Raw genomic sequence first — 23,255 nt, 5'->3', positions numbered from 1 at the left:
GTTACCTATACCAGCTCATTTCATAAAGATATCATGACAGACAACTATGTAAATAGAACCGTAAGTAGTTACATGGGCAAAATTTGTTAGGTATATTATATGGTTACAAACTCGCCTTGTGGAAAGGTAGTACTTTAATAAACATTGACAATCATAATAAATAAGGTGTCATTAAATGAATCATAATCATAAACAGCTACTTACCTAGTTTTTGTGTACAAACATATGCGATTTTTATACAAATATCAACAAAATATCTAATAGATTCTAACGTAAACAAATAATATTTAATGCAAACAATTTGATCAGGTATTATATTGATAACATAATATTCATTATTTTATAAGCTTAAATACTCATTTGAATTAAATTGAATCATCATATTTCATTAAGTAAGTAAAAATTATACTTTTGTGCTTAGGTATAATATTACACATCAGCAATTATATCATAAATTATCATATCATACAAAAATTTAGCTGATTTTATTAATTAATAAGTATGTACTTATTCAATTATTACATTGTAATGCTAAACATATTATAAGAATATAAAATAAAATTAAAATTCATTCCACTTATAGTTACTCAGTTGATAATATTCGTGATGTCCTAACCTATCGTGCCGCAGAGAAGCCGTAGCGCTCAGGAGGTCTCACCGCCCTGCCATAACGGGTTATGTGAGGATCAGCTGTTACATTAGGTACATGAGGTGGCTGAAGCGGGACACCGGGGCGGGGGGGGCTGCGCGGGCGCGGGGACCCGCCACTCTCAGGCGGTGCTTGTTGACGCTGCGTCATCGTTACTATATCGTCATAGGGGTAGCTATTGTTATCATTATACGTACGCGATAAGCAACGGTTTGAATCTTCTATTAAATGTCTACGATTTCTCACTATAACGCGACCTGACTGCATTTGTATTGCGTATGATCGTATTCCTTTTATACTTAAGACCACACCATTTTGCCACTTATTATTTAACCATGCTTTTACCTTTTGACCTACTTTCAATATGGATAAATCCCTAGCACTTTTGTCATAATAATTCTTCTCTTTAATCTTACGACTTTGTAACTTTGAGCAAACGTTCTTATGTATTTTAGGTTGCAACAATGAAGGTGAGCATGGAACGATACTTCTAAGTTTTCTATTATTAAGTAATTCGGAAGGTGATGGCAACGAATTATCAATTGGTGTGTTTAAATACTCTAGGAGTGCCAACCGGAAATCCGAATTATCATAACTAGTCTTCTTTAACATGTTTTTCACTGTCTGAATAGTTCTTTCTACCTGACCATTGGATTGTGGATACCTAGGAGATGACATCACATGTTGAAAGTTCCATTCGGTAGAAAATTTCCTAAAATGCTCGCTATTAAATTCCGGGCCGCCGTCTGTCATGAGAATATCCGGTATCCCGGTTCTACTCAATATAATTTTCAGCTGATCGACAACGGACTGTGACGTCATCGACTGAATGTTGATAACTTCTACGAACTTACTATAATAGTCAACAACCAAAAGATATGTTTGATCACGGAAGTGAAATAAATCCGCTGCTACTTTAGACCAAGCCCTATTCGGAATCTCGTGTTGTAACAATGTCTCTTTTACGTTTGCTTTTCTATAGGTAAGACATGCCTGGCAGTTAGATATCATATCTTCTATCTGAGAACTTATGTTAGGCCAATACATAATTTCGCGCGCTCTCAATTTGCATTTTTCTACACCTAAATGGCCTATATGTACTTTTCGCAACATCTCCTGCCTCATACATTTAGGTATAATAATGCGAGTACCTTTCCAGACTAACCCGTATTGAAAAGTTAATTCGTCCCTAACACACCAGTAACACCTAATTAGGTCATCAACCTCATTTTTATGTGTAGGCCATCCCTTTCTAATAACGGTTTTTAATAATTGTAACTCACTGTCATTTTGTGTATATTTTTGTATCTGTAAAAAATGGGAATCAGTGAGAGGATTATGGATGGCCACCGAGCACACCTGCGCCTGCGCATCGAGGTGGTCGCGGGGCTCGAGGTCACGGTCAACACTGTTGCTATATGAATGGCAGGCGCGCGATAAGGCATCCGCTACATATAAATACCTACCTGGCTTATATACAAGAGTGAATGTATATGGCTGTAACCTCATAAGCATTCTCTGCAGACGAGGAGGTGCGTTTACAATAGGCTTGTTTATTATGCTAATGAGTGGTTTGTGATCTGTTTCTATAGTGATATCCGTACGCCCATATATATATGTATAAAACTTTTCACACGCAAACACACAAGCAAATAATTCCTTTTCGATCTGCGCGTAGGCCTGTTCCGTTTTATTTAGGGACTTTGACGCATAACAAACAGGTAACCCCTCCTGCAGTAGGCATGCCCCGAGGCCGTTCTTACTAGCATCTACTGATAACGTGACTGGTTTATCTAAACTATAGTATTGCAATACAGGCGGGCTCGACAAACTCTGTTTTATAGCTTTGAAACTAGCCGCGTGCCTATCCGTCCAGTGCCACTCAATATCTTTTTTGAGCAACTCTCTTAAGATTGAGGTTTTATCAGACAGATGTGGAATGAAACTGCCTACGTATGTCACCAGGCCTAGGAAACGCTCCAAGTCCTTGACGTTTTTCGGTTCCGGCATGTTCCTTATTGCCAATGTGTGTGTATCATCTGGTAATATACCATGCTGACTAATTTTATGACCTAAATATGTAATTTCATTCAATCCTATCTTACACTTTTCTCTATTAAGCTTTATATTTATTTTTCGGCATCTTTGTAGCACTTGGTGTAGACGTTCGTCGTGCTCCTTCCTATCTTTACCGTATATGAGCAGGTCGTCGACGAACTGACATACTCCTTCAATATCCTCAAAATGTTGTAGCAAAGTTTTGTGAAAAACTTCAGATGCCGATGATATACCAAATGGTAATCTTAAGAATTTGTATCGTCCGAACGCCGTATTGAAAGTACAAAGGTCTGTGCTATCTTCATGTAATTTATACTGCCAGAAACTCTTTTTTGCATCTAACGTACTAAATACTTTAGCGCCCGACAATTTAGCTGTTATTTCGTCGAGAGTTGGCAATTTAAAGTGCTCACGCCGTATGGCTTTATTCAGATCTTGCGGGTCTAGACATATCCTGAAGTCTCCGTCAGCTTTTTTAGCTAATGTCATGCTACTAACCCAATCTGTTGGTCCTTCTACTTTGGCTATGATACCTTGACTAACCATTTCTGACAATTTATCTTTTACTTTATCTTTTAATGCTATTGGTAACTTTCTCGGAGCATGTACTACTGGATTCACGTTTTCTTTAAGTTGTATTTTGTGACATCCCGGCAAACAACCTAATCCTTCAAACACGTCCGAGTATGCATCCAAAATTTCAGTATTTCCTGAGTTTTTTGAAATAGATAATATTCTTTTAACTAAGTTTAGTTCCTCACATGAACTTCTACCTATAATTGGGGAGGAATCGACATCTGCTATGATGAATTTGATTATATAAGTGTTTTCTTTATGAACTACCTTAATGTTGCATTTACCTACAACTTTGATGGTATTTCCTGAATATCCACGTAATTTTATAGTAGTTTCCGTTAGCTCACTCTCTGAAATGCCAATTTCTTTTAAAAAACGTATAGGTAATATATTGACATCAGCCCCGGTGTCCAACTTAAACCCTATTGCATAGCCATTTACTAATAAAGTTGTACACCAATCATTATTAGAGTTTACATTATATATTACCTGATCACTGGATTCACCATCAATAGCGTAAACTTGTCGTCTACACATCTTAGCATAATGATTGTAACGGTTACAATTGTTACACTGCACACCATAGGCTGGGCACTTATATAGCTCATGATTTATACCGCACTTTGAGCATACACTTTGCACTTTATTTGCACTAGAACCTTGGTAGGGCGGGGCGGCGGCAGCAGGCGGCCCAGGGCGCCCCTGAGCACGAGCGCGCCCGCGGCCGCGCCCGCGCCCTCGCCTGCGACGGTCACGCGCGTCCCGCGTGCCGGAGGCGTGCTGCGCCTGCGCTGCTCCACACCGACAGCGCCCCGACTGCACCCAGCTGACTGATCCTTCGCCTGATCCCGGCTGCTCCGAGCAATCTCCATTGTGATGATTTACCTCGTGGACGTGATGACTCGACCTCTCAGTCTTGATACTGCCGGCCTGAACACGTGACAGCTCAGCCAACCGACATATATCGAGGGCTCTGCTCAGTGTTAGATCCGGTTCTCGTAATAATCGTTCTCGTAATGCACCATCATTTATTCCGCAGATTAGGCGATCTTTAACAAGCTCGTCGCATAGATCTTTGAAATTACACGTCGCCGCCATTTTATTCAATTCATAGACGTATTGTTCCGTTGACTCGAAATCTTTTTGCTCACGGGTGAAGAATTTGTGTCTTTCCACTGTAGTATTCTTTTTAGGTAAAAAGAATTCATCAAATTGAGATAAGACATCGCTCAATGACTCGCTTTTCTTCTTAAATTGTTCGTAAACTTCGCGACACTTTGGACCGATGACGTGTAACAGTATATTAATTTGGACTGTTACAGTCTTTTTTGATAGTTCACAAGCTTCAAAATAAACCAAAAATGATTTTTTCCAGTCTTCCCACGATTTGCACAGATTTCCTGACGTTACACTCGTTAAATTATTATCAAATTGAAAGGCCGATGGCGGCTTTAATACGGCCTCCATTTTTATTTATTCTAAATTTACTTTTTATAACACTTTTATATTTTTTATAATTTCTACATTAACGGCACTTTTGTTTATTTGTTTCTTCTTCGTATTTTAAATTTGTTACGTTAAATTTTTATTCCGTACCGACTGCGCCATGTAAAGAGTACGTCAATGAAACACGAGTGCTGAGCTTGTACTGGTTTTTATTAATCATCATGCATACCCACATCTAATACAATATCCGACAGTACCCATAAACCTAGTAAAATATATAACTATATTCTTTACTTGATAGCTTTTGGCTTTTATTCGTCGTAGTTAAAAAAAGGTTTTTTTTATTACATTGATATCTCTAATATTTTACAAACTAGGTAGGTATATCTGCCTACTCTCCGTCAGAAAGGACAACACTATGTCTTGGTCTCCATGGAATGTTGGAAAAAAACTCTTGAGCTAAACTAAGAATTAGTAAAAAATACACAGGCAATTTAAAATTAGTGCACTTTCCGTTCAAAAATAGTTTGGTATCGTTTTTATGTCGGCTAGATAGACCAAGTAGTGAAACATGAAATTAAATAACGAAAAGTGCTCATCGTAACATAGTAACGCTGTATTAACGTTACTAAAATAATTATTTTAGTTTACTGGCAATATTTTTAATGAGCATCATGCGAGGATCCGTTCTTTGAAGTATTAATTTAGTAATAGTATAGTGCCACAAACTTATCTGTTCCGGTGAGAGCGAACTAAATTGGTCCATACCTCATTACTTACTAAATGAACTTCATATTGACATAGATTATATGGACCAATTTAGTTCGCTCTCACCGGAACAGATAAGTTTGTGGCACTATACTATGTTTATTGCACATTTAACAAAATACTTGCCGTCGTTTTCCTTTGACATATTTCGCTGGCCAACCTCTTATCTCAGAGTTGACAATCTAAATAAATTATTCGCAGTTTTGCTAATGCGTGCTCTACACTCGCGCCGCAAAGTCGCTCCGTGAATCCGCTGCGTGAATTTACGCAGCGGTTCGCCCAGAACTGGGTCCCTCCACACTCACGAAGTATCTGCATTAGCATTCGCGCGCCGCGTACCCTTTGTCGCGGGCCAAAAAACCGCCACCGGACTGGAAAGGCCGCGAACCGCGAACACGAAGGCATTAACGAAATCTACACTCGCGTTTCGCGCTTTCGCGGGCGTCCGTGGCGCGAGTGTAGAGCTTTCGCAGTTGTCAGTTTGTTGTAGAGATAGAGATATCGAGAGATATCTTCGTTTATATTTTTCAGTTTTTTTAAGTATACCTGGTTTTACCCGACTGCCGAAGGAGGAGGGTAATGTTTTTCGATTGTATGTTTGTATGTATGTTTGTCTGTTTCTTTGTTCCCTCGTGTAGCCTAAACGGCTTGATAGATTTTGATGTATGATGTATCGTTAGAAGCGTATTTATTGCGCGAAGGTTATAGGCTAAGTGACTTTACATTAAAATGTACATAGCGCCCTCTAGAGGACATAAAGTGATGATCGAAAAAAAAATAATTACCAACTATGCCGTGTGGGGTATGAAATGAAAGGGCTTGATTAGCACATTACAAAAATATGCATATTGTAGGTATTTAAATCACAACACCAAAATTATTGAAATAAAAAATGTTCAAAAGTAAACTAAAAGCCGACTACTGACATAAAATTTCTTAAATAAAAACAACTAAAAAGTTATAAATAAAAGTATAATTATTAACAAACAAAAAACTCGACTACACGCTAAAAAGATGAAAACAAGCCCCAATGTTAATGGAAAGTATCGCAGGCGGGGACCAACTTGACCGCCACACAATGTATGTACCTATCAAAATAACATTCAGCTAAATGGTGAACCCTCTGCTGGTCCCCGCCTGCGATACTTTCCATTAACATTGGGGCTTGTTTTCATCTTTTTAGCGTGCAGTCGGGTTTTTTGTTTTTCACTATTTTTGTTCTATAAATAATAGAACGGGCCGCTCTTCAATATAATCTGTCAGACTGACATACCATTACGAAATCCTTGTTTTGATGCGCATCTCCGTGAATCAACAAAAAAAACAAACTTGCATCCAAAATAAAGCATCAAAATACCAATCAATAACTAGTGCAACACGTAAAATGGTGGGCTACAACGCAGAAGGGCCCGAAAGGGACACCCTGGTGGTGTATATGGAGGAGAAGGACCGTATTGAGCGGGAACTGGTGGATCTGAACCGGGTGCTGGCGAGGAACCAGGTGGGCATGACGGACCCCCTGGTGGACGCCGAGGGGTTCCCGCGCTCCGACATCGACGTCTACCAGGTGCGGAACGCCCGCCACAGGATTATATGTAAGTTGATTAGTCTGATTTTAATTGAGGCTGGCGTTTGTTGACAAAATATAAAGGTTTGCGAATACCATATGGTTTTGTGTGAAATTGTGTAAGTACCTATCTATCTATAACTGTCCCATGCGCATAGGGCTAGCAATTACATAAAATCGTTATTAGGTACCTGCCTTTGTGCAGTGTTTGAAAGAACCTCTTATAGGTTCCAAAATGACCCATACACCAAAATATGGCTGAGCTGAAACTATCTAAAGCTTTTGCAATAGCTGAGCCTTAAATAAAGTGAGTTTTTTTCACGATTACAATGTTAGTACATGAAATAACATGCTATAGCACCCATGATGTAATGTAACTTGTTGCTTCAAATGTTACTTTGATGAACTTTGACCTTTTCTTCTACGGAACTGAATACCTTTATTACAATGCTTTTCTTCTACGGAACTGAATACCTTTATTACAAAGCTATTTTGTGATTATTTTATTATTTCTGTATAGATTAATTGAAACAATTGTTTCTTTCAAAGTATTACTTTTCTATTTCAAGCTAAATAAACTGCAATGCGAATGCATCAAATACTTTTTGTAGAAACTAATACACATACCGAAAGTTAAAAGGGACATGTCTTTTTTCGAAAATATTTAGCTACACTGCTAACATTGGCCCATATTTCTGCTTCCAGCAATGTTTGGAAAAATTATGTAGTAATTAGATTATTAGTTCATTGTCAATATGGTGGCAAAGGTGAAATATTTAATAACAGTGATATTTTTGCAATCTCTAAATATTTCATTAGATTATTAGATTTTGCTAAAGATTTATTAAACAGCCTCCTTGAGTGAAATATCACCTGTTCTTTATATTCAACTAACTCAATCTGAGCAGCCAGTGGCTGATGCTATCCTGCCTGGAAACCTTTTCTCAACCACTCACCTTTCGAGTCTGGTGTTAGAATTTTATTCATTGCAAATTGGTTATTATTTGGCGACTTTAAAGGCAGTTCTGCCGGGCAATGCTTACAAACTGTATTCTTATTTTTCCTTTATGATTTTTTAATCATGCAATCAGTATGTATACTATGAGCAGAGCAGACTTTGTCTTAGCCCTAACCTAGCTCTTATATTTGTCACCAACCTGATGAGCGGTAGCACTTATGTTACAAACTCTGTGCAGGCTTGAAGAATGACCTGAAGGAAGTCATGAAGCACATCGAGCGTGGGCTGCACGCCATGCATGCTGCCTTCATGGGGCCCTACGGGGAGGGGCCCTCCAGTGGGCAGGTAAGCAGCCTAACACACCATAAGAGTGGACCGAGAGTGACTGTGTGACTACTTGTGTTATAAGAGAACAGCCAATCACAGGAACCGGCCAGGGTAAAGCATTCACTAGTAAACTCGGCTTTAGGGAGGTCTGGCTTATTATAAAACGAAGATAATTACAACATTAATTAGATATTAAACGGTTTCTGAATTCATATTTTGTCATGGAATAGAATTGTATGACCTATAGCAACGACTGTACAAAGGGTTCAGTCATACATCATACAGTATCTATTTTACAGAATTAGTTAATTCTGCATTTTGGCTTCAGTATACTAATGAATAAGTAATGTATGTCTCTGGCTCGTCCAAAGAACTCCAAACGCCACTTCCGAAAAAACATTTACACTATAAAACAGATGCTATGTAAATGAACAGTAAACCAAAACTAAATTTCTGCATTCTAAAACCTACTCTCATCCCAACCTATCCACCCCCAGGCTGCAGGTGGCTCAGCCAGCGGCGCAGCTTCCAGCAGCCGCGCCAACGGACACGTCCCGAACGGACACGCGACGAACGGACATGCGACGAACGGACACGCGACGAACGGACACGCGACTAATGGACACGACGGGGTGGACGACGAGAGGGTTGCGCTGGTGGTGGCCGGGACCAGGGACATGCAGGTGGCTGATAGAGCCTTCCTGAAGGTCAACATGGTCAGCTCCGGGTCGCCTGCTGATACTGCTGTGAGTATCATCAGCTTGTATTTTGTAATGTTCCTTAGCGTGGCTTTGGTAAACAATATAGCTGGATTAGGGTTTCTCGCCACTTAGATTTGTTGTAAGTTGTATGTCACTGACTGCCCAGTGTGAGACAACGACAAGACAGTTTATAAATAACTTGCACCCCTTTCAATGAGTGTATCCTCCAGTATACTTTCTTTACCCGCACGGGCATAGATTTTGTTGAATAATGTTAAATATAATATGTTTAAAGTTTCATTCGTCATAAATTTTCTGTAAATATTCTTATTTTTCATATTTGCTTTAAGTAAATTTTCTTCCAATGGGTAATATTGAAATAAAAAACAATTTCTCATACATATTACTTATTTACCTAACCTATCTATCTCCCTATTCGCAGGGCATCCGCGTCGGCGACGAGGTGGTCCAGTTCGGCTCGGTCACGTCCGTGAACTTCGACAACCTGTCGCAGATCGCGGGCGTGGTGCACCACTGCGTCGGCTCGCGAGTTGACATCCGTCTGCGCAGGTAAGTAGATGGATAGATTCCTTATTTTAGTAATTATGTACCTCTGAGGAAAACAGTCCACTTTTTGAGTCTCTTTTTTCACTTATGGAATAGAGTTCATTCACGCGATTTCAAGAGACTATAACAAAGTTTTTCTTAACACTTATTACTGTTTACCTCTGAGGTACTGAATTATTATGTCGATTCTGAAGGCTCAAAATTTTATTTTAGCTTTGTCAAGCTTACGAAAATAACAAACTTTATACCTAGAATGGTTTTGACAGCACTAAAATTTATTTATTAATTAAAATGAGTTCGTTCGTTCATTATAATAATGTGTGGGGACATCTCACACACGGCTTCCCGACCCCAAGCTAGGCAGAACCTGTATTATGCCGTGTGTGAGATATATTATACTATTACTATGTGGCCCAAATATTACCAAGTTATTACTCGTCTAATCTATATCCTAACTAATATTATAAATGCGAAAGTAACTGTGTCTGTCTGTCTGTCTGTCTGTTACTCTTTCACGCCAAAACTACTGAACGGATTTGAATGAAATTTGGTATACATACGGTCTAGACCCTGGGAAAGAACATAGGCTACTTTTTATCCCGGAATTCCCACGGGAAAACTTTTTAAGGCGAAGCGAAGCGCGCGGGAACAGCTAGTACTTAATATAACCTTATGTTCCCAGGGGCGACGAGATCGTGACCGTCAGCCTGATCCCGGGCCCGTGGGCCGGCCGCGGGCTGCTCGGCTGCAACGTGGTCCCGGTGTAGACCCCCCACGGAGCATCGATCGGTGTTGTGGTAGACCCCCCGTGGACTTAGACTGAGTTTGCGGTTGTGAAGTTTTGCGCGCGTTGATTGTTTTGGCATTTTGGGTATTGTTTTTAAAATAGAAATAATCTTATGTTGACTGTGGAGCTGCATCGAAATAGCTGAAGCGTTTTTGTTTATGTTGCAAAAAACATTATTTTTTAGAGAAAATATTTATAATTGCTACGCAGCGCAGCGCTTTAAAACTTCGTAACCGTGAAGTCAGACTAGGTCCCCTGTCTCGTTTATTGGCAGATTCTATTCCCATCTTGGTGTTTTTTGTTAAACAGAAAATCTCCAAGTTTCGTTTTAAGGTGGCGACGCTAGGTGGCGCTGTCACAGTGCAGTGTTTCTATTCTGTTAGTTATACTAAAATTAGTTTAATAATTTTGTAACTTTCCTACAATAACAAAAGCTTTTTGTACAATGAAATTGAAAATATTTATGTCAATTCGATTGATACCTTTTCATAAAATTTTGTAACAAAATGAAGTAACAGTTTTTACAAATGCTTGATTTATGTTATGCATATTATAGAATCCGTACCAACAAAGACTTTACATACAAGAATATTAAGCCAGCAAAACTATTGCTTGTTCCTAGATCATCCAGTGAATTAATTGTTTAATCAAAATGGCTACTGAACCGACCATTCACAAGAAAGCTTTAGGGCCAAGCGGCAGTGGCGCCATCTTAGCGCATTTAACTTTGAGTTTTATTCAAGGTTTCATCTCTTATAGTTTCTATTATATAATTATTGTTGTACAACTTTTCCATTCACTTTTATACACAGAAACATTGTACGAACCTAGTCTATTTATTGTAACTGCTTCGTAGTGCTAGTAGGTGTAAATAAATGTATAAAATAATATAGATGTCATTTTATTTTCACTCAACCCTTCTTAATTTCATTTTTATATCTCAGAGATACTATTGAATACCTCTTAATACCAAAAGATTGAATTTTTTAATAATAACTCTATAATAATGTAATCAAATGCATTCATTACTTACATACAAACATTTTATCTACCATGCCCTAACCCTCAACCAAGCCTGCTGCCGCTACACGGATTTTATCGACGTCAATAAACATTTTAACTCGATAATGCGCGTACCAACAGTATCGAATTTATGGCGAACCTCGACATAGTGACGTATATCAAAGTCGATAACGAACCCGTGTAGCGGCAGCAGATCACCACCCCAAACCCCTAGAAATAAATATGATGGTTGATAACCATCGCCTTCACTCGCAGCTTCCTCAGCCTTCGTTTCTCTTCGCGAGCCGCCTCCCGCTCCTCTTCCGTCTCCTCGATAACTTCCTGAAATTAAATGAAATGTTCTTTTAAACGAAGTAAAATTTATAATAATTTTTCTATAGTCATAATAATTATTACTCTACCATTACATCACAAAGGCCCCGTCATTAAAGACAAGAAATGGCGAGAGAAAATCCTCGAGCATCTTCTCAAACTTCAGCTTAAATTTAATTTATTTTACAATAAAATGTATTGTTGCCTTAACTAAGGTGGACAAGACTACTCGTTTAATCATGTATAGTATGCAGGCTGCCGCATTTTGTTCACTGTCAAACTTTTTTAAGTTCAACCAAATGAGCCTTTAGGTAGGTAGGCAACCAAACCAATGAATAAAGGCTTAAAAAGTATTATTTGCTGACTGGTAGAAATGGGCTGTTATTTGTGGAGACGTTTAATTTGCATTAACACTCCATTTAGTCCTTTATACCAAAATATCAGGAATAGCTTATATTACCTGTTCGTCAAGATGTCGCATGGTGCTGTCGAAGTAAGGCTTGTCGTCCACAAGTCGGTAGTCGGGCTTGGGCACCGTGCCGCGGAGACAGTCGTGGTAGTGGCACACCGCCTTCTCTTGCTCGTAGGTTTCGCAGGAGCCTGCAAGTTGGAGTTAGAGACAGTTAGGTGTTAGGTGGAGTAGTAAATAGTGACTTTGTTCGCGATCGTTGTGCGAAGTATAATAGAAGGCTCCCGAAGTGATATTATATCACTAATATCACACATAATTATAATGTAAATTATATTGTGGGTAGTTCGGTTGTCACCTTAGTGAAAGGATCGGCCATCCGCAAACTACATACCTAGGGTGCGCCGAACGTCCTAGTCTAGGACGTCTAGTAGAGTTTTTACTTTGTACGAGGAAACACGAATTTAAAAGGTGCTGGACAGTCGCCACCTGAGTCTCCTGACTTTTTAACTCTAGACGCAAAATGAAGGATGTATGTACTTATATATGCATCTGTCTCAAGTGTAGCTCCGAAACGGCAGAACCAATTCTCGTTACGATTTGAAACTATGACTAGTTAACTTTTGCTAGACTGACCACACCCACAGACTACTTAGAGATACTCACCGGGCCGCTGCACCCGTACCGTCAGCACGGCCCGCTCGGGCGCCATGTCCCGGAAGTGCACGAGGTAGCACGCCAGCATGGTGCCCGTGCGCCCGCGCCCGTGCCGGCAGTGCACGCCCACCGTCTGTGGGGAGAGAGAGAGAGATAGATGGGTATGTATTAGCACGTATTAGCGAGAGAGAAGGTGGTAAATATTAGGGCGTGACAGACGAAACGCGCAAGCTAAGCGCTCGCCACATGTCAATATTTAAGCAAAAAAGCGTGCCAGACCCGGTTGCTGACCAGCGAGGAGTGTGCTTAGCGGGCGCGTGTCGTCTGAACAACCTTTCGCATTTTATGAAAAACTTGCAGAATAATCCTTCCCAACCTGTTTAAATTACTTAAGTACAACCCTTGCAAGGGTCGACTTCTGCAAGTTTTATTGCTAGTGGAAACCCGGTTTTAGAAATATGGGGGTTACTTCAAATTCAGGGGTTTTGGCGCCATCTAGTGATAAGTAATATAATTTACTACTACTAAACTAAATTAGGTCAAATTAACGATCCAAAATGTTTAGTATTAAAGAAATATATGCATATCTCACCTCCCCCCGAATCTCGGCTCTCTCACAGATCTCGATAAACTTGATAATCTGCTTCAGCGTCGGAGCCCCAAACTCCTTCACCGGGACTTCCGACCACTTCATCTTCATCTCACACTCCAAAATAGGCGGTATCTTCTCCGGCGAAAGAGTCACCAAATGGTCCACCCCATTGTAAGCCAAATAGTTCAAGTTTTCGACAGTTTGAGGCCAGCCCATAGCGGCTATTTTGTTCGGGATGAACCAAGAGAAATTGTATGGAGGATATTTTTCGTAGTCCTTTTCTGGCTCGTTGTCAGCCGCATCTCTCCTCTCTTTCTCTTTCATTTCGTCTGCGTATTTGTAGAAGAGCCGGGTCAGTTTCATGTTTGTGTTTCTGTCTTTGGAAGTAATTATTGGGAGAGACATGTTGGGTTTGTCCGCTAGATGGCTCTGTAATGAAAATTTTCAAAATTAGTCTTGAGTAAGTACCAGAGTAAAAACCAGTTTATTCTAGTGATATTCTTAGGAATTAATTCAATGGTATAATTAAATCGATGACAAGCTTCTAGTAGTTTTAAATAACAAGATTAAAGTATTAACGTTTATTAATGACTATTTCTAAAACCGTAGGTTTCGGTACTTCTGACGTCAAACCGTTGGCAAGTATTTGTGTTTACTGGGCAATGATAAACTACATCGTGATTTATAGTTAGGTGTCTACCAGGAAACCATATAAGTATGCATAGGAATGAAGCGGTCAACAGGAGTCTAGTAAACACAAATCAAGAACTTAAATAGCTATGAAAATTTAATAGTCTCTTTCCGATAAGGTATTAAAATTAAATCCTCAAAAAACTATAAACCAACTTCATTAATTACATGCAAAATTCAGAAATCATAACACAAATCATGAAAGCACAAACATCTTCATTTCAAAAACTCGTAAACAAACTTAATTTCACTCACCAATCCAAAAAAACAGTTGGCTATCACTCAAAAACGAGTTCGAATTTCAAAATATAAAATTTTTTCACGAATCACCGTTCTGAAACTTGACAAGAAAGAATCATCACCGGATTTTAACAATTCAACTGTCAAATTAACACTTTTCAATCTCAATATCAGGGTTTTAATGTGCAGACTAAAGTGTAGTGTTTATTTTGGTCGTAGCACATTGCTTTCTGGCACTAAGTCTGGTCGTGTGCCAATAGTGGCCATTGCCAAACTTGCATCGACTGAGATAGATTTGTGGCATTTCGTTGCCCCATTTAAGATTAATCACATTGACATTTTTATAATTAGTATTTGGGTCAGTGTAATAGACGGCCTTAAAAGTTACACGTTACATAATATTTATATTAAGAACATGTTTCCATTTAATAAGGTTATGCCCAAATAACTCCAATGGAAAATAAAAATACTTGCAACGAAAGGATGAAAAAAATATTATAACAATAAAATACATTTATTCATCCAACATACTTAATAAACTTAACAGAAACATTTAAAATGATCACACATTAGTAACCAAGCAATCACAGATATGTACAGTCAGACCTAGAGTTCAATATTAGGTATACAGTTGATTGTATTGTCATGACGTTACTAATATTATTATACACCTGCGCCCTCTATAATATTATATGACGTGGGCAGATAAAGAAACAATATTAAAATGGCGGAAAGACTCATGCTCTATTCGTAAGTCTGTCAATGCTCCTTCCTACTCGGTAAAATCTGTTGTTATGCGCAAAACTTTGAATATTTTATACCTACCTATTTAAACAATTTTAAAATTGGTTTTGCCAAATACAATGCCAAGTTATTTGTGAATATCATAGGCAATTTGAATGTGAAAGGCGTGTGCATAAGTTTTGATTTTTCTCCTTGAATACCCAAAAACAGTTATTTTAAATCGCCACCAAATCTATTCAAATCCTTTTCATCAAACATTGCACATCCCAACTGTATACAGAACACCCAACTCTCTCACACAACCAGTCTATTCTAGGGCCTTCTTCGTGGCTTCTTTAGCGGCTGTGATCAGCTCCTCGAGCACATCGGGGCTGACTCCGAACTTCAGAGGGTTGTCTTCGGTGAGCTGCTGGAAGTACTGGCCCACTATCTCTTCGTGCTCGGGGAAGTCACATGAACCTGGGGAAGATTGGTCGTATTTAACTCTTGAAATTTCTATTGGCTCTGAAGGATCACATCAGAAATGAGAATCTATAAGAGAACTGAAGTTACTAACATAGCATATAAAATCGGCAAACGAAGAAGTGGCAGTGGGCCGGCCATGATATCATATGCCGATGATGCTTATAATATGCCCAGGACTGACCCCTGAAGCATTAATCAGGGGTGAGTAGAGCAGCCAGCTCCATACCACCTATTTTTCAATAGGTATAGACGGTATGAAATCATGCACCCGAAAAGTGTAACCACATGATCTATTGGTGAAATTAAACATAACTGAATTAGTGCCCATGAGATAGGTCGTAAGCCGTATCGTCATTTTAACGGTAGATACACATCTAAAATATAGCCGTGCAGGTGTTATATTAAAATCGTTATAAACATAATTAACTGCAGTGCGGAAAGACTTTTCTTCGTATCTCGGAAGAGAAACGTAAATAATTCTGACCTTGGTCTCTTTATGCGTGTAATTTATGTGGCAATAATCTATTTTGGCGATATTTCTCAATGGCGGACGCGGCCTTCAGCCAAGATGCTTTATTATAGGTGTGATGCTTTCTTGTATCCTGTTCGAGTTTAATTATAGTTTAAAATGAGGTGTATCAAGTTTTATTAACATAACTAATAAGTTTAGTGCATCTATTGTGTGCCTGGGAGTTATTATTTTCACGACTACTAACCTTTTTTCAGCTGTAGCGTTGGTTACTGACACGCTAAGATAAATTCAATACAGTTCCCCAAAATTGATAATGCACATAGAAATCTTCGTCATTGTTCGGCAACGGTCGTATTCCCGAGCGTTAGAAAACTATTATGTATTTAGAGTGGTTAAGTGCATTTTCTTCATGAAATTTTAGTAGAATTATGTAATTGGTGCTAAAAGAGATAATTGATTTATCAGTAACGAAATTTGATTCGATAATTCATAATATTCCATAATATTAAAATTTACTTCTAAAATGTTACAGTAGGTACTTTTCAAGTGTCTTACTGAAGCTGATGTAAAGATGGATGAAAGAAGGTTTATATTATAAGGAGAAATGGATTTCAAACACAGGTTTATATAAAAAAATTGAAATCTCAGTTCAAAAGTATTTACAGCACTGATTATTTCACATTAATAAAAAAATTTACATTAAAATCTCAGTTCAAAAGTATTTACAGCGCTGATCATTCACAATAATATTAAAATTACAAACTTGGTCTTTTGGGTGTGGCTTTATTGGCAAAGTGAAGTCTATCAATGTGACGCATATTTTATTCTTAAATGTGCCTCATAATATGGCATCGTCAAAAATAATTAAAGTTGAAATTAAATTTACATTTGAAAAAAATAACAAGAACGATGTGTAATTGCAGCTCTTTATAATTCCACAAAAGTAATATTGATCTTGACCTTGAGACCCTTGACTGATCGGTGACAGCCACCGACCGCCCAAATTGTTTTCGATTATGTGTCACATGATATTGACTACTATTTCTTTCGAACAAGGATCAAAATGCAAGTGCTTTGTTTAAGGCACTGATTCGGGTGTTTCCGGGAATACGACAGTTTGCGAAGATTTGCATGCGCATTATTAATATGGGAGAACTGTACGTATCTCTAATATGGAATACAGTGTAATACATTTGCAAAAATATGCATACGTATTTCACATCTGTGAAATGTGACCTATTAGATTTACTCTACCATACTCTAAGTAGTATGTTTTACAGGTGTTGCACAATCACGAACTAAGTAACCCCCTTTCGGGTGGTCACCTTAACTACACCACTTTAGCGCAACCCTGAAGTACACCGTGCATACGTGAAATGTGACAAATAAAATTTACGTGCTCTGGAGTGAAGACCGGTAAAAGGCAAACGTAGCGTAGGACGCCCTCCGGCTAGATAGGGTGTAATAAAGCTACCTATAGATGGCATTCGCTTGCTTTGGTTTAGGCCTACGTCTAGCAGTGGACTGTTATAGGCTGAAGAAGAAGAAATTTACTCTAATCTAGCCTAACTATAGCCTACAGCATATACTAATCTGGAAACCTATAGATCGCATCCAGTGGCGTGCTTTCGGAGATACCTACGTCTAGCAGTGGACTGTTATAGGCTGAAGAAGAAATTGACTCCGCTATCTATAGCCTAGTACAGTCTTCAAAGTACTAACTTGGCCTCATCGTCCTGAGAAGAAATTAACTCCACTATAGCCTAATCTACAACTTGAACTGACCTGGCCTCATCATCCGCACCACGTTCATGGCCTGGTCGGGCAGGAAGCGGTGGAAGTGCACCAGGTAGCACGACAGCATCACGCCGCTGCGGCTGCGCCCCTGCCGGCAGTGGACGCCCAGCACCTGACAAGGAGGGGAGTGGTGGTGAGTAGGGTGACGGTGGGTGAAAAAACTTTGGTGATGAAGAAAGCTAAACTTGACGCCCATCACCTGGGGAGATAACCGTAGTGAGTAGGGTGATGGTGGTGAACAATCTGGGATGATGAAGAGAGCTAAACTTTACGCCTGCGATGTGGGCGGTGGTGATTAGGGGGGAAAACTGGGATGATCATCATCATCATCATCACGACCCTTCACGTCCCCACTGGATGGGGCACGGGTCTCCTTCCAATGAAGGAAGGGTTTTAGGCCTAGTATGATATGATGACGGGATGATAAGAGAGCTAAACTTAACAAAAAAGATACGTGCAAGATATTTCTTTGAATGAATACATGTGAATCTTTTTGTCTATCTACCCAAAGGTAGTATGGAAGAGGTCAGCTATAAGATCAACTTTTATACTCTAAATAAGCTGTAACTCTATCTATATATCTATCTAAGTAGTAGTACACAACATTTGCTACTAAAATCTGTTTTTCTCAAAACATATGTTTTTGGAATCTTTAAAGTTGGAAGAGGTAGAATGTACTCTTTGGTTGCTTGAACGCTCAGCTTTATTAGTAGCTAATAGTAGCTTTATATCGACTCACGTTTTCACCTATCACCAACATCGTCTGTCATTTGTTTCATGATAGTCATAGATATACGGGCGTTAAATTATGCGACACTGTGTTTATTTACTTTCCTTCAGCTTATTGATATTTCTTTTCTCAAAAGACTGAGTGTTTCAGTTACAGCGCACATGCATGCCAAAAGTAAATATAAACAAAACGAGTCGGTATTACCGCGTTATACAGCAGTATTATTGCAATGGTATTCACGTGAAGTGATCCGAAACGATGTTTACCACGTGTTCAGCGTCTGTTTACATTGGGTTGCTTTGCATTGTATTATCACTTGTTTTTTGGGATTTCTTTACGTTGGTAGGTATTACGACATATTATGTATTTCAATGCAATTTCTTTTAAGATCAACACAGGTTACCTATTTCATACCCGACCGTGAATGAGTTAGGATAGGTATAAGTTTTAAGCATTTATGAACTTCTTTCTTTACCATGACTATGAATTAAGCTTTTCTAAGGCTGTTTTTGTTATATATATTTATATATCTTCGGTTAGGTTAGGGTAGTCTGTACACTTATTATATTTTTCATTTAATATTAAGCTATTTCTAAAACTGTACGAAAGACTGACCTATAACATGCTCTAAATTGTCATTGCCAGCCATTAACTAGGGCGGTTAGTCTCTATTATTGTCTGAACATCTTTACTGGTGGTCCCTATTGTCATATGAATAAAGACGATTGTTAAATGCGAAGTTTAGTTGACCTGGACAGAAGCGAAGAAAATAAAACGCTCTCCCGGCCTTACGAAGTTAAATAGAAATTAATTCAAAACGAAATCTTTACCCAAAGATCAGATTCTAAAATTTATCTATGAATTTTTTTTTTCAGAAATGAGTTTATAAGAGTTAGTATTTGGACCAATATGAGTGGAAATATATAATGGAATAGAGTCAAAATGCCAACATACCTCTCCCTTTTTGTCCGAGCTTCGGCAGCAGTCAATAAACTTCGTGATCTGCTCCAGGGTGGGTATTCCGAACTCCTCAATCGGTATCTCAGTCCACCGCAGTCTGCTGAACCCGTCCAACGGAGGGGTCTTCCCAGCCGACAACGTCACCAAATGAGTTATCCCCTGGTTCACTATAAACTGCACATTTTCCTTATTCCTCGGGTACGCCATTGCTGCTAGCTTCTTGGGAATGACCCAGGAGAACTTAAGCGGAGGGTAGGCCTCGACTAGGATGTCAGGGAACGGGTTTTCTGGTATGAAGATGGACAGTTCGTTGCGGAACTCCCGCTTGGCTCCCGCCAGCGCCTTGTCGTCCTGCTCCGTGATGTCCTCCATGCGGGTGAACACCTCACGCTCCCGGTATTCCTCCTCCATTTCTGGACTTTCCTCCGATTCCGACGACACTGGCACAAAAGAAAGAAAAATTAAAACGCAGTCAACTTTTTGTGTAGCAATATTTTCTTTCCCGCGTAAAGATTTTTTTAACGGGCACAAGGTTATGCTTCTAAATGCCACGTGTTTTGGACTATCTAGCGCGATTTCTGGACGCAAACTGTGGACAAGGGCGGGAAAAATAATAAAAACTTGGCACACCGTCCGCTTTTTCGTCTGGAGAAGATGTAAGAGTTATTTCTGGAGTTTCGCAAAGCATGATTATGTTTGTTGTACACGTTGTGAGTGAGAGAAATGGCTAACTGCGTATTAGCGGTGCCGATTTCCCAGTTCCGATTGGGTCGTTAACCTGTTGTTTTTTTTAGTTTGACCTGGCCTGGGACACCTGAGAGAGTGCCAGCTGCCTGTAGCCAGCTTGTCGGCTAATGAGCGTGATGTATTAGAATAGAGGGTAAACAAGGTCCTCAGAAAGATCTTAGGGTCGAAGTGGAAATTTTATTATAATAAAATTTTAATTTATTATCATAAAATAGGTACTGTAAATCTATTTCTGGACAATTCTATTATTATAAACCTAATCCTCGGTCGTATTTTGGCTACACGCAGAGTGAAAGTCCCTCTAGTCCCGAACCAACCGTAGACAGGTCTGACTGGACAAGAGAGGTAGGTAAGCCATAGGCTTGTCCACCATGAAAATTTAAGACCGTAATTTGACCACCCATGTCTTTCATAAGTATAATACACAGCAGATAGTAGCTTCAATAGTAACTATTACAGCCATTCTAATAGATGAGTTCTCAAGTGAAATCCGACAAATTTAATGGTGTGTGGAACCATCCGTCCCGCTAACCCTAACCCCTGAATTTTATTTTACCTATAGTTGTGGCTGGATGGAAAAAGCAGAGAACATAATTTTGTGGGTTTTGCTATGAGAAGATTATTTACAGGATGATAAATTGTGATGATTATGACCTACTTATATTACAACAAGAGTCGTGTAGGTATGAACAGTAAATGAAAGAATAACTCACCAAGTTTTTCAGTGTCCATCTTGTTTAGTTATACGCGTAGCTGAAATAACAGAAATATATTAGAAAAAAATATACCACAGAACAAAATATACAACTTTAACTATACTCTGTCCATTATATTATTGGTTTTTAGACATTCGAAATCCCATACATATTTGATGACTGCAAAAGAAAACCAACTTTACTTACCAGACATAAGGAAACGTCAAAAATGCAATAACATAGTGGAAGCTCTATAAAAACATAACACAATAACATGACCTACCTTAACATTTGATTAAAATTTATAAATACCTTTGTGAAACTGGCTGCTAAAGCTCGATCCTTACATCCAGTAACCAAACATAAACAACAAAAGGAGGAAAAATACCGAGATAAACGCCACTTCAGTCCACATACCACAAAGTATATAAGGGTAATGGTTTATATACCTTTCAATACACTGGTTGAGACCAAGGCAACAGTTGTGCTAATACTGAATGAATGGACCATTACAATGGTCATTATGTGCCTACCAATTATGGATTGTATATAGGTACAACAGTCAATCAGTCCAAAATTTACTTTCATTGTAATTTGGATCTTGAATGTTGAAAGGGAGAGTTTGAAATGCATTGGGGTGTCACTAAGGTGTCACGCAGTTGTAATGTATGCCAAAAATTGTTGAATGATTTATTGGTGTTTTAGTACATGACCCGATGTGGGTAGTAGGCAGGTTTTTATTGACAATCGACTGATTAATAACCGTTAGTGATAAATGTGTAAGAATAAAATGTATGTTTGGGAATGCAAAAAAATGCCCTAGTGTACAGATTGGTTCATATAGCTAGGAATATAAATAATTTCATTTGTATTATGTAAATACGTTAAAAATCGTGTTCTGAAAAACTCACAAATTAAAGTAACACATTTTACTAAACATTGCTAAAATCTTGATACTTTTGATTGGAATTGGCAATAGAAAATCAACCCTAAATCTTAACACTGAAGAGTTAATTTTATATGTAGCTACAGGATTTGACATTGAACTAAAAAGTCTAAATAAATTGGTCTTGACACCTGCTTACGAAGTTTATATTTTTAGAAATTAGGGCATCAACTTGATATAGATATTTTAGTTTAGTTTTTTTTTGTCATGTATTGTTCGTTTTTTAGAATATTTATTTTATTCTATTCTATTGATTGATCGATTATGTTGAAAAAAAACAATAGACCTCACATAATAATAATATATTTCATTACATACAACACCATGTATACTATTCATGTAAACAAAACATTATCTTAATATCAAAATATTGACTATAACATTAATATTACATATAAATGGACCAATCTTGAGCCAATATTTGCTAAAAATATCAAAATACATTTTGTGATAAAAAAGATCGTAGATGAAAGAAAGTGTAATCTATTTTATAACTTATGTTATCTTTTGCTTTCAATTATTATGCCTCGGAGTAAGAACTTTCGCCTTCCGATGCAAAATAATTAGATTAAAAAGTAATGAACGTAAGTTAAAAATAGTTTTAAAAAATATAATTAAGGGAATGCTTTTTGACGCTACTTTATAAAGCATTTAATTATATACACTAAACAGAATAAGTACATTAATATCTCGCATAACACATTCATAATAATAATAATGTCAGAAACACAAGTGGTAATAATTTCGTAACTGTGTTTGAAGATATGTTTATATTTCATAATACTCTTAAAACTACTTTTCCGATTATAAAAATATAAGGCATCATTGTGTTTAGATATGTTAATAGATTTAAGGTTTCTCTCTTGGATATAATTTTGAATAGTTTGTTAAATAAATCAGCAATATTTTAAGAAACCGAGTACATAAAAGAGCCGCCCTGATTTGGCAAATTGTTTTGCAGAATTGAATGCAAAGTTAAGTACAAAGTATTTTTAACTCAATAAATAATTTTGTGATGCACTTTTGTTAAGTGGGAATGAAAGTTAATGAATGGTATTTTGATATAATAAATAGTTAGTACTTTACTGATTTAATACGGCGTGTTACCCATGATACATTTCTAAGAACTAAACTTTAAATACTGTTAAATATAAACTAAAATTTTAAAATTTAACCTCACAAATTTTATAATTCACTAATCTTACTTTGATCTAATATTTACCTGTAATAAAGACACATACTATCAGAAGTCCATTGCATAAAAACAGAACGTCTTAAATATTTATCGAAATTACCAAAAAATATGTTTAGACTAAGATATAGAAAAAGGGCAACGTCAAATATTTTGGTTGAATAATGTACATTTCTAATA

At 38.0% G+C, this 23,255-nt stretch overlaps 4 protein-coding genes across 5 annotated transcripts; 1 reads left to right on the top strand and 3 right to left on the bottom strand.

The window, feature by feature from the left end:
* Positions 1-586: 586 nt before the first annotated feature.
* Positions 587-4,990, bottom strand: LOC125490056. The gene is made up of 2 exons (XM_048628072.1): positions 3,773-4,990; positions 587-662 (listed from the first exon to the last, which is right to left on the bottom strand). The coding sequence occupies exons 1-2, from the start codon at positions 4,748-4,750 to the stop codon at positions 645-647; spliced, it is 996 nt and encodes a 331-aa protein (XP_048484029.1). The 5' UTR covers positions 4,751-4,990; the 3' UTR covers positions 587-644.
* Positions 4,991-6,760: 1,770 nt separating this feature from the next.
* On the top strand, positions 6,761-11,294 carry LOC105395839 (26S proteasome non-ATPase regulatory subunit 9). Its single transcript, XM_038109543.2, has 5 exons — positions 6,761-7,092; positions 8,261-8,367; positions 8,847-9,095; positions 9,493-9,620; positions 10,300-11,294. Exons 1-5 carry the CDS (start codon positions 6,792-6,794, stop codon positions 10,382-10,384), a joined length of 870 nt encoding a protein of 289 aa, XP_037965471.2. The 5' UTR covers positions 6,761-6,791; the 3' UTR covers positions 10,385-11,294.
* Positions 11,295-11,361: 67 nt separating this feature from the next.
* On the bottom strand, positions 11,362-14,689 carry LOC105395836 (dual specificity protein phosphatase 23). The gene is made up of 5 exons (XM_038109541.2): positions 14,343-14,689; positions 13,398-13,826; positions 12,815-12,938; positions 12,200-12,339; positions 11,362-11,748 (listed from the first exon to the last, which is right to left on the bottom strand). Exons 2-5 carry the CDS (start codon positions 13,800-13,802, stop codon positions 11,638-11,640), a joined length of 780 nt encoding a protein of 259 aa, XP_037965469.2. The 5' UTR covers positions 13,803-13,826; positions 14,343-14,689; the 3' UTR covers positions 11,362-11,637.
* Positions 14,690-15,315: 626 nt separating this feature from the next.
* Positions 15,316-21,430, bottom strand: LOC105395837 (dual specificity protein phosphatase 23). 2 transcript variants are annotated; one of them, XM_011567804.3, is made up of 5 exons: positions 21,250-21,430; positions 20,956-20,995; positions 19,490-19,935; positions 17,794-17,917; positions 15,316-15,530 (listed from the first exon to the last, which is right to left on the bottom strand). In XM_011567804.3, the coding sequence occupies exons 2-5, from the start codon at positions 20,972-20,974 to the stop codon at positions 15,379-15,381; spliced, it is 741 nt and encodes a 246-aa protein (XP_011566106.2). In that variant the 5' UTR covers positions 20,975-20,995; positions 21,250-21,430; the 3' UTR covers positions 15,316-15,378. The 2 variants fall into 2 exon arrangements, with proteins under 2 accessions (XP_011566106.2, XP_011566105.2); XM_011567803.3 differs by lacking the exons at positions 20,956-20,995; positions 21,250-21,430 and adding an exon at positions 20,126-20,280.
* Positions 21,431-23,255: the final 1,825 nt, after the last annotated feature.

This window comes from Plutella xylostella, chromosome 20 (genome assembly GCF_932276165.1).
Source record: "Plutella xylostella chromosome 20, ilPluXylo3.1, whole genome shotgun sequence".
Lineage (NCBI taxonomy): Eukaryota > Metazoa > Arthropoda > Insecta > Lepidoptera > Plutellidae > Plutella > Plutella xylostella.
This window is presented reverse-complemented; position numbering and strand designations above follow the sequence as displayed.

What these genes read in the sequence shown, in the direction of transcription:
- LOC105395839 (XM_038109543.2), top strand. Translation starts at nt 6,792, where the DNA reads ATGCGCATCTCCGTGAATCAACAAAAAAAACAAACTTGCATCCAAAAT. An exon ending in GGTCGCCTGCTGATACTGCT is followed by an intron (nt 9,096 to 9,492) that starts GTGAGTATCATC and finishes CCCTATTCGCAG; the next exon opens with GGCATCCGCGTCGGCGACGA. An exon ending in GTTGACATCCGTCTGCGCAG is followed by an intron (nt 9,621 to 10,299) that starts GTAAGTAGATGG and finishes TTATGTTCCCAG; the next exon opens with GGGCGACGAGATCGTGACCG.
- LOC125490056 (XM_048628072.1), bottom strand. Translation starts at nt 4,750, where the DNA reads ATGGAGGCCGTATTAAAGCCGCCATCGGCCTTTCAATTTGATAATAAT.
- LOC105395837 (XM_011567803.3), bottom strand. Translation starts at nt 20,183, where the DNA reads ATGCTTTGCGAAACTCCAGAAATAACTCTTACATCTTCTCCAGACGAA. An exon ending in GCTCGGACAAAAAGGGAGAG is followed by an intron (nt 17,918 to 19,489) that starts GTATGTTGGCAT and finishes CCTCCTTGTCAG; the next exon opens with GTGCTGGGCGTCCACTGCCG. An exon ending in GGTGCGGATGATGAGGCCAG is followed by an intron (nt 15,531 to 17,793) that starts GTCAGTTCAAGT and finishes AATCTTCCCCAG; the next exon opens with GTTCATGTGACTTCCCCGAG.
- LOC105395836 (XM_038109541.2), bottom strand. Translation starts at nt 13,802, where the DNA reads ATGTCTCTCCCAATAATTACTTCCAAAGACAGAAACACAAACATGAAA. An exon ending in GAGCCGAGATTCGGGGGGAG is followed by an intron (nt 12,939 to 13,397) that starts GTGAGATATGCA and finishes CTCTCCCCACAG; the next exon opens with ACGGTGGGCGTGCACTGCCG. An exon ending in TGCGACATCTTGACGAACAG is followed by an intron (nt 11,749 to 12,199) that starts GTAATATAAGCT and finishes ATTTAATTTCAG; the next exon opens with GAAGTTATCGAGGAGACGGA.